This window comes from Alosa pseudoharengus, unplaced genomic scaffold (genome assembly GCF_046254945.1).
Source record: "Alosa pseudoharengus isolate Yale_2024_CS ecotype anadromous, Long Island Sound unplaced genomic scaffold, YU_APseudo_1.1 YU_APseudo_1.1_scf_8, whole genome shotgun sequence".
NCBI classification, from domain to species: Eukaryota; Metazoa; Chordata; class Actinopteri; order Clupeiformes; family Clupeidae; genus Alosa; species Alosa pseudoharengus.
Window position 1 is genome coordinate 29,985,579 of NW_027468870.1, and position 9,987 is coordinate 29,995,565.

Here is a 9,987-nt window from a genome sequence, read left to right on the forward strand (position 1 = left end):
ACGATCTCACTACAAGTATAAGAATATAAGCATTTTTACAACGCTGTGTACGCATCCTCTTCCTCTCCGACCACGGCTCTGAGCATTGTACTGCTTACAAAGCCGAACATGGGGGGAGGAAGTAGATCTCTCTGTACAGTCCCACACGCTATTGGCTTTACTCTCAGACCACTGCTATCCAATAAACGGCAAGGCGTCTCTTAAAGTCCCAGCTCTGGCTTTCTGGGGACGTTTTTCAGTGTAGCCTCCCTTTGAGTTGTGAACTCTTAAGCAGAGATGAACGTGGGAACACTCCCATTAAATGTATATAAACATCAAGCTTACACAGATAAATATGATGTTTTATCCTAACCTTATGATGATGGATGGAACGGTTCTAAAAATTGATTTAAATTAACACGAGGTGCAAAGACTATAATTTCTGTGTAAACAGTCATAGCCACTGACTGACGGTCACCCGCTGAAAATCAAACTGGGTGAAGTCGCTGTCCACAACACCAGTGCTGAAACTCGGGTGCAACTAGTCTAAATAAACTGATTCACGTAGGAGCTAATTATCCCATTCGTTTTTTTTACGCGCTTCAGTTACACATATTCTTCCATTCCCGCTTCTGTCACATCCACAGCGCGGAAGTTCTAAAAATCAAGGCGGCCTTATGAAATAGACGTGATTTATTTAAAATAGAACCAGACTGATCCACCACCTCGTTAATTTAGGCTGATATGAAAACGTGGAACGTGGACTTTCTCATTGACCTTCTGAATGCCATTTAAATCCAGAAAGAACACAAACCAGTCTTTGATTTTGAAAACGTAAAGCATGGTGATCTGAATAGAGAAGGCTTACAGTAAAATTGTGTGTCATCACGTAGCCTAACAAAGAATTGACTTAACGAAATTTCACTTTTGTTTTGAGGCTTGTTTATAAAGAGTCAAGCCGTGCTTGAGGTGTGTAGATTAATATTTTATCTATGCTTTCAATGTATCTATACTAAAGAAGTTGTAGACTGACACCTGTAGTTTCGAATACAGTAGAGAGACTGGCATACTGGTGTGCTTCACCTCACTGTGTGTTCACTGTGTGCTGTGTGTGTTTCACTAATTCACGGATTGGGATAAATGCAGAGACCAAATTTCCCTCACGGGATCAAAAGAGTATACTATACTATACTACTATACTATTTAGAACTAGACCTACTGCCGACATTGAGCAATTATGCTGTTTCACCTTGTAGTGGCGCTCGACCTTAATACAGCCCTCTGGAGCGCGTAGCTGGAAATGTGCGTAAAAGTCAGAATGCGCGCAAGAGTTGTATACATAAGAAACGCCTAGATTGTGGGGTTGCTCGTAACTCCCTCTATCGTGCCTAAATTGCAGATTTAAACTAAGGGGAGAATTCTCTCAGGCTGAAATGCGTGTAGCTACGCGTTTTTTTTACTTACTCACACATACAGCGCACGAGGGAGAATTCGCCCTATAGTCCTCTTGACAAACTGACATGAAAAATAAACTCACTCGTAAGTCGTAACCACTGGTCAATTATAAAACACAACTTAGGGACCGTTTGTTATTTATAAACGGGGTCACCGGAGGAAAATAGGGGAGGGTCATGTCTTTTTATTCTTTGTTGAGGGGAGGGTCACCTAACTTTTTTTGTCTAGGAGGGGGGGGGGGGGTCACCCATCTTTTGTATTAATGAAAACAGCAAAAAATCAAAGTGGCTTGTTTGATTGTTGATTTCTGTCTCCATATAACGTTCTCTTTCGTTCCATAGCTCTGTCAATATTGAACAATGAAAATAAGGGAGATTTCCCGGGTTTCTCACGCAAAATACGGAAAATGTCAACATCCGTCCCAATTAACGTTGGAAGGGTTGGAGCAACAAAGTAGCCTACTTTATTCACGCCTAACAGCCTATATCCATTTGGTCAACTTTATCCAGCCCTAAAAAAGCTAACTTTGGTTTACTTGTAGTTTACCGTGTAGCCTAGCCTAACTTTAAACAGTGTGCATGCTTATAAAGCATACGTGTGCTTCATTCATCCACACATCCAGCTCCTAACGTTTTGACAAGCATTTCTACCAATTGACCTTGTTCCTGCCCATCTCTAGCTTTGCTGTCTCCATCCTTTCTGTTTTTGTTGTTTGCAAAAAAATCTATAGTATTTATTGGTAACCAGCAACAAGTGCAATTTGTTAATCGCTGTCATTCTCTCTCCTGCCAACAAAAATGTGTTACGTTCCAAGTAGCAGTGCGTAATTCTGCTTCATAAAGCAGAATACAGAATACAAATACATTGGTCATATAAATAGCCAGTTTATGGACTACAGTGTAGGCTAGAGTTGGTAAGTTATGGTAGGCCAACTTGGAGTGAATATACAGGGGGATTTATTTGGCTCTTAGCCTGGCAGGTGCGCACGTAGACATAGCCTACGGCCGAACACTGCAAGCGCCAATGAATCGTGCTCTCACAACAACCACGTCGTTAACTTAAATAGGCCTACTGTAGGTTAACATCACTGAGTTCGCATTCAAGCAAGCAAAACGATGATTTGAATACATCTGTTTCTCTGGAAGGGCAAGGGGTAACAACAGGACAACACAGAGACAGGCCAGAATGCAGGACTAATGTTATGAGAGTAGCCTATTACAGTAATATGGGATATTCTACGGGAAAATATTAAAACGGCAAGACAGCGGGGAAAAGTTAAAATGATAGGCCTAAACCCGGAAAAAGTTGGCATGTTAGGTATTTTTCGGTCCCTGTGATTATTTGTGAAATTGTGCAAACGGTCTTTTCAAGTCATTTGAGAAGAAAGGAGTGTAGCAAGCTCCCAAATTGACACTCGTCTGAGAAATTGAGTTTTGGATAATGTTCAGCTTCGGCAGCTTTACAATGACTGAGGAAGCCTAGAGACGAGTCCATAGCAACAAGTTCATGTGTTGAATTTGTTATTACCCAGTGTGCTTTGTTGAATGGTCTCAATGTTTTATTGTTTTATTTCATGTGAATACTTACTAGAGGAGTAAATTATTTCAAGTAGACTAATGCAGTTGCAGGAAGTGTGCATTTAGTTTCCATGCTTATTGTGTTTCCACAACAATGTTAGTGAGTAAATCTACAGAAATGGCCACCATCTTGGTGAAGTGTGATGTGTAAGATCAGAAAGCAGAGGGTGAGTTTAGAACGATTGCTTAAGTCGATGTGTTTTCATAGCGCTCCATATAGCACTAGGTAGGCCTATCGACGATTGGCCGGGGAGGGTCATGTCTTTTATGAAAAGACTGCTGGAGGGTCGTTGAAAAATTTCTTGCAGGCAGGGGAGGGTCATGCAACTTTTGATTGAAGCACTCAAAATCCCTCCGGTGACCCCGTTTATAAATAACGAACGGTCCCTTAAGCACAACTTAAAGGAACACGCCACCCAATGTCAGTAGTAATATATGTTCTTACCTTAACTTTCACGAGTTGAGTCATAGCTCTCCCGTGTCCGTACGTGCACTCAAACGCTCTGGTGCGCGGCTGGACTGTGTTAGCATGTTGCTATGCTAGCGGGCTTTGACGGCAACTAAGCGTAGAAGTAATCAAAAACATCCACGTTTTACCGACTTAAATACAGTTGCACCAGTAGTTGATAGAAATGCTACGGCCACGCAACATGAAACGTGGCGATTTTCCAAGCGAATAAACCGGAGAACTACAATGTGTGGCGCAATAGCACTTGGGAGTACTTCGACCTAGCGTAGTAGTATTGTTAACACCTAATTGTAGATCCTATCTACCACAGAGTTTAGAATCCATGCTGGATCGACCCTCAGCCTCTCCCTCCCCTCTGAGCGAGAGAGAGGCACACACACTAGAGATGCGCTGATGGGCTATTATTTCAACCATAACTGCATAGCAAAACTTATCATCCATCAGCCATCCATCAACACCAAAGTTTTTTGACCAATCTTCGAAACGGCACCCGCCCACCATCCGCTGGTTGTTTTAATGTAGGCTATATGGGTGATGCAGCGCTGCTGACATGAGGCTAGAAAGCCCTTGCCTGTTCTAGGAAGACTGATCCAATGCAGCAAATATATTAAAAGGCTAAAGTCGTACATTGGCTATGTTGTAGCCTATCCCCAGAATATCAGCAGCAAACTCAGTCTCTGTCTCGCAAAACAGTCTCCAAATAAAACGCACATCGGCCTGTTGCCTATACTGCCAGCTTGTGACAATATATCGTCCAAAATGCTTGATTGCATTGCATTCTCCACATTTTTAGCTACATTTTCATGTACCACATCAGCATTTTTGTTCAGTGAATCTTTTGTAAATTGCTTTGAAATGAATTGCGCTGTCTGTCTGAAAAAGACGCGCTCGTGCAGTCAAAATGAATGGGAGTCTTCAGAACAGGCTTTCAGTCACCCTGACATAACAGTGTGTAAAGTAGCCTATAATGTGAATGACTTGTTATTTTATCAAGGATTTCTTTCTTTTTGCAAAAAATAAAGTACAATAGGCATTAATTAGTAGGCCAGGAGCATGTTGAAATTATGTGGCAAATTGCGTTTTTTATTACAATGATAAAATTGTAAAAGGACGTGACCGAAGCTGAGGCAAGCCAGGTAATAGGCCTATAGGCCCGACAGTAATTGTAAAGCAATTTACAAAAGATTCACTGAACAAAAATGCTGATGTGGTACATGAAAATGTAGCTAAAAATTCTGAGAGACTGAGTTTGCTGCTGATATTCTGGGGATAGGCTACAACATAGCCAATGTACGACTTTAGCCTTTTAATATATTTGCTGCATTGGATCAGTCTTCCTAGAACAGGCAAGGGCTTTCTAGCCTCACGTCAGCAGCGCTGCATCACCCATATAGCCTAGCCAACAACCAGCGGATGGTGGGCGGGTGCCGTTTCGAAAATTGGTCAAAAAACTTTGGTGTTGATGGATGGCTGATGGATGATAAGTTTTGCTATGCAGTTATGGTTGAAATAATAGCCCATCAGCGCATCTCTAGTGTGTGTGCCTCTCTCTCGCTCAGAGGGGAGGGAGAGGCTGAGGGTCGATCCAGCATGGATTCTAAACTCTGTGGTGGATAGGATCTACAATTAGGTGTTAACAATACTACTACGCTAGGTCGAAGTACTCCCAAGTGCTATTGCGCCACACATTGTAGTTCTCCGGTTTATTCGCTTGGAAAATCGCCACGTTTCACGTTGCGTGGCCGTAGCATTTCTATCAACTACTCGTGCAACTGTATTTAAGTCGGTAAAACGTGGATGTTTTTGATTACTTCTACGCTTAGTTGCCGTCAAAGCCCGCTAGCATAGCAACATGCTAACACAGTCCAGCCGCGCACCAGAGCGTTTGAGTGCACGTACGGACACGGGAGAGGTATGACTCAACTCGTGAAAGTTAAGGTAAGAACATATATTACTACTGACATATGGTGGCGTGTTCCTTTAAAGAGGCTTAAACGAGATACACGACCGTGGATTTTAGTTACTCTGCTTAAATATGTTCTTACCTGTTGACATTCGAACGTCCATGCGCTGTCTGGTAATGACGCATCAAGCCCACGTAATGTGTCTTTAAAGTCAAGAGTGCTACTGGGCTTGACGAAAGTCAAGTCGCTGAACTCCGACATTGGAGACAAATAAGACCCAAACGACTGGCTCTGAGACATCATGTCTCCTCCCAGAACCTCCACATACTTAATAGGCCCGTCAGTGTTGAGCTGGATCTGTAGGTTTCTGTTGGGATTCTTGTATCCATCAGAATCTCTTCTAATGCAGCAGTTTGCACTGTTTCGACTGTCTCTAGCACACTTAATTAGTAGTATAAAAAATGTCAGTAAAGACAATACAGACACTGATGCTAGCGATATAATCAAATAGAAGGTGATTTTACTGTTTTTCTTGTCTTTCTCAGTGGTTTTCTGTCTGAAGTCTGAGATGGGTTCGTGTAGTCCGTCCTCTATCAGTATGTCCACTGTTACTGTGGTGGACTGGACTGGCTCTCCATTGTCCTTGATATCTATTAGCAGTCTTTGAGAGGCATCATCCTGCTCTGAAACAGAGCGTTTAGTCCTCACCTCTCCAGTATAAAGATTCACAGCGAACAGAGACGAGTCTGTAGCTTCCGCGAGTCTATAGGAAATCCAGGCGTTGTGGCCCGAATCAGCATCCACAGCTGTTACCTTGGTAACGAGGTGCCCCGTTTTAGCAGACCGGGGCATCCTCTGATGAGACACAGAGCCCATGACCGCGGAGGGGTAAATGACAGCGGGGGCGTTATCATTTTGATCCAGAATAAAAACATTAACGGTAGTGTTGCTGGTAAGAGATGGGGAACCCTGATCTGTAGCTTGGACGGTGATTTTGAATATTTTCAGTTTTTCGTAATCAAATGAATTCATGCTGTAGATTGTCCCGTTATCTGCGTTGATATAAAAGTAAGAAGAAGTAGGGATATCTTGAAATTTTGAGTCTGCAATTGAATACATTAACTTTGCATTCTTGTCCTGGTCTTTATCTGTCGCAGTTATTGAGAACAATGACGAACCTGCCGGATTATTTTCCCTTACAAAGACATTAAATGAAGACTGAGAGAAAACCGGTGGGTTATCATTAACATCCAACACTTCTACTTTGATTATTCTACTGGATTTCAAAGAAGGGGTTCCTGAATCTGTTGCAGTAATTTCGACATTGTATTCTGGAGTTACTTCGCGGTCTAACAGTGCAGCAGTCATCAAAGAATAGTGTTTATCTAAAGAAGGTTTCAATGTAAATGGAAAACCAGGGGATACGACCAGTTCGACTTTACCATTGTCACCAGAATCCAAATCCTTAGCGTTAAGTAAGGCTACTACAGTGCCTATAGGCGCGTTTTCTTCAACAGGGCTAGGCAATGATGTTAATACAATTTCTGGTGCGTTATCGTTTTCATCAAAAACGTCAATCTGGACCGCTGCGTTTCCCTCTAGTTCAGGAGTTCCCTTGTCCTTAGCAATAACGTCAAAAGCATATGACTTTGTGTTCTCATAATCTAAAGCTGCAATCACCGATATTTCACCTGTTTCTGAATCTATTCCAAATGTCTGCTTAACAATAGCAGGCGTGTGTGTATGGAATGAGTATTCTATTTCACCATTTGTGCCTTCATCTAAGTCAGTAGCTTTTATTTTGATGACAACATGCCCAAGTTCTGCGATTTCCTGTACAGACGCTTTGTATGATGCCGATTCAAATTTTGGTTCATTGTCATTATTGTCCTGTACTGTAACCACTATCAGCGTTGTGCCTGTTTTTGGGGGACTACCTCCGTCCAAAGCAGTCAATACAAGCCGGTGTGATGATTTAGTTTCTCTATCTAAAGCTTTTTCCACAATCAGTTCAGGGATTTTCACGCCATCTTTCAGAGCCTTAACATTTAACCGAAAGTATTCATTATTGCTTAACGTATATGATTTTAAACTATTACTACCTACATCAGGATCGCTTGCCTTTTTTAGAAGAAATCTTTTCCCTGGTGTGATGGATTCGGCGATTTTCAGCAAGCTTTCTTTCGCGTGGAACTCGGGGGCATTGTCATTAATGTCCTGGATATCTATCTCTATGCCATGCAGATGCAAAGGGTTCTCGACGACGACTCGCAATGGCAGCACACAAACAGCACGTTGTCCACATAATTTCTCTCTGTCTAGTCTCTCATTCACTACCAACTCTCCCTTAGCCAAATCTGCAGTGAAATAGTTCCCAGATTCAGAAGCTATCCGCAATTTGCGGTTTGTAATGTCGGACACATCCAGACCAAGATCCTTTGCGATATTTCCAACCACAGATCCTTCCTTTAACTCCTCTGGAATGGTGTAACGGATTTGGGCTTGAACATTATTCCTCAAGAACACAAAAGGTAAAATCCACAGCGTCCGCCAACTCCACCCGCGAATGTGTAAAGAACGCGTCATCTCTCTGCCGTTATCGTTCGCGGTCAAAAAAGGTCTTCATCTTTTATCAAAGTACCATATCCTGTGTACACAATTCATGACTGAACTGAAAAGAATACATTTCTTTCTGTAGGTTTAAGCATTTCCTTATCGGTGTGTACGCATCCTCTCCGACCACAGCTCTGAGCATTCACTGCTTTCAAAGATGGACGGGGGAGGGAGTAGATCTCTCTGTACACTCTCACATGCTATTGGATTAGCTTCCACTACAAAGCTGTCCAATGAGCATTGACACAGTTCTTAAAGTCCTAGCGACCTTTATGCTTTGTTACAAGGTGAATTGTCGAAATGTACTCCGTTGTGTTAGTCTATGTAGTAGCCTAAAGCAGGTTGATGCTGTGAAAATGTATGTGTGCCACACATGTACAGATCAAAGTCTTTATTATAGTTATAGTTGTGCCATAATGTGTTATTCAAGTGTATTATAAAGAACTGTATTACTGTAAAGAGCGTCATTTCTGTACAACGTGTACACACCATGGCTATGGCCTGACAATCAACCACTGAACATAACACCGCAAAGGCAGTGTCGCTGTCCGCAAAAAGAGTGCTGAAACCACTGGCATACGCATGTACGCACAGCGGAACACATAAACACGCATGCGCGCTCAATCACAAAATGACTCACAAACAGCCGGTGTTCGGACATCAAGTGATAGGGCAAAATACAACATCATTTCATATAGAAAAAATGTGTTTACTGCTGCAGATCTTTCTTAAGAGACACACAGTTTGTCGCAACAAACTAAAAAGATTAGAAGTACACAAACGAAGTATACAAAATGACACACCAATCACCAATAAAAAAGTGTCACATACAAAGTGATTATTCAACGAGGGAGACCGTGTATTCAGACAGGACTGTTTTCTTACCTGTTGGCACTCGAATGTCCATGCACTGTCTGGTAATGATGCATCAAGCCCACGTAATGTGTCTTTAAAGTCAAGAGTGCTGCTGGGCTTGACGAGAGTTAAGTCACTAAACTCCGACATTGGAGACAAATAAGACCCAAACGACTGACTCTGAGACATCATGTCTCCTCCCAGAACCTCCACATACTTAATAGGTCCGTCAGTGTTGAGTTGAATCTGTAGGTTTCTGTTGGGATTCTTGTATCCATCAGAATCTCTTGTAATGCAGCAGCTAGCACCGCCTCTACTGCTCCTGGCGCATTTAATTAACAAGATGAAAAACGTTAACAACGACAACACGGACACCGAAGCTAACGACAGGATCAAATAGAAGGTGATTTTACTGTTTTTCTTGTCTTTCTCAGTGGCTTTTTGTCTGAAGTCTGAGATGGGTTCGTGTAGTCCGTCCTCTATCAGTATGTCCACTGTGACTGTGGTGGACTGGACTGGCTCTCCATTGTCCTTGATCTCTATAAGCAGTCTCTGAGAGGCATCATCCTGCTCTGAAACAGAGCGTTTAGTCCTCACCTCTCCAGTGTAGAGATTCACGGCGAACAGAGACGAGTCTGTAGCTTCCGTGAGTCTATAGGAAATCCAGGCGTTGTGGCCCGAGTCAGCATCCACAGCGGTCACCTTGGTGACGAGGTGCCCCGTTTTAGCAGACCGGGGCATCCTCTGATGAGACACAGACCCCATGACCGCGGAGGGGTAAATCACGGCGGGGATATTGTCGTTTTGGTCCAGAATAAAAACATTAACAGTAGCGTTGCTGCTGAGAGACGGAGAACCCTGGTCGTTAGCTTGAACTATGATTTGGAATAATTTAGCTTTCTCATAATCAAATGAGTTCATGCTATAGATTGTTCCGTTCTCGCTATTGATATAGAAATAGGATGTGACTGGAATGTCATTAAATTTTGTGTCTTTGATAGAATACATAATCTTTGCGTTTTTATCTTGGTCTTTGTCGAAGGCAACAACAGAGAACAATGACGTGCCTGCTTGGTTGTTTTCTTTAATATAAACTTCATATAAAGACTGAACAAACGCGGGTGGGTTATCATTT

General features: G+C 42.4%; 3 protein-coding genes across 7 annotated transcripts in view; all 3 read right to left on the minus strand.

The window, feature by feature from the left end:
• The window catches only part of LOC143112540 (protocadherin gamma-A11-like), a 143,869-nt gene that overhangs the window by 23,017 nt on the left and 110,865 nt on the right, over positions 1–9,987 (minus strand). The window lies entirely within an intron of this gene.
• On the minus strand, positions 36–7,970 carry LOC143111921 (protocadherin gamma-C5-like). The gene is made up of 2 exons (XM_076274167.1): positions 5,526–7,970; positions 36–131 (listed from the first exon to the last, which is right to left on the minus strand). Exons 1-2 carry the CDS (start codon positions 7,968–7,970, stop codon positions 36–38), a joined length of 2,541 nt encoding a protein of 846 aa, XP_076130282.1.
• The window catches only part of LOC143111922 (protocadherin gamma-C5-like), a 2,624-nt gene continuing 1,343 nt past the window's right edge, over positions 8,707–9,987 (minus strand). The window contains exons 1-2 of the mRNA XM_076274168.1: positions 8,883–9,987; positions 8,707–8,724 (exon numbers count right to left, since the gene is read on the minus strand). The exon at positions 8,883–9,987 is cut by the window's right edge and continues 1,343 nt beyond it. Coding sequence (XP_076130283.1) covers positions 8,707–8,724; positions 8,883–9,987 — 1,123 coding nt within the window. The remainder of the gene's footprint in view (positions 8,725–8,882) is intronic.

What these genes read in the sequence shown, in the direction of transcription:
- LOC143111921 (XM_076274167.1), bottom strand. Translation starts at nt 7,970, where the DNA reads ATGACGCGTTCTTTACACATTCGCGGGTGGAGTTGGCGGACGCTGTGG. An exon ending in GGACGTTCGAATGTCAACAG is followed by an intron (nt 132 to 5,525) that starts GTAAGAACATAT and finishes GGGACTGTACAG; the next exon opens with AGAGATCTACTTCCTCCCCC.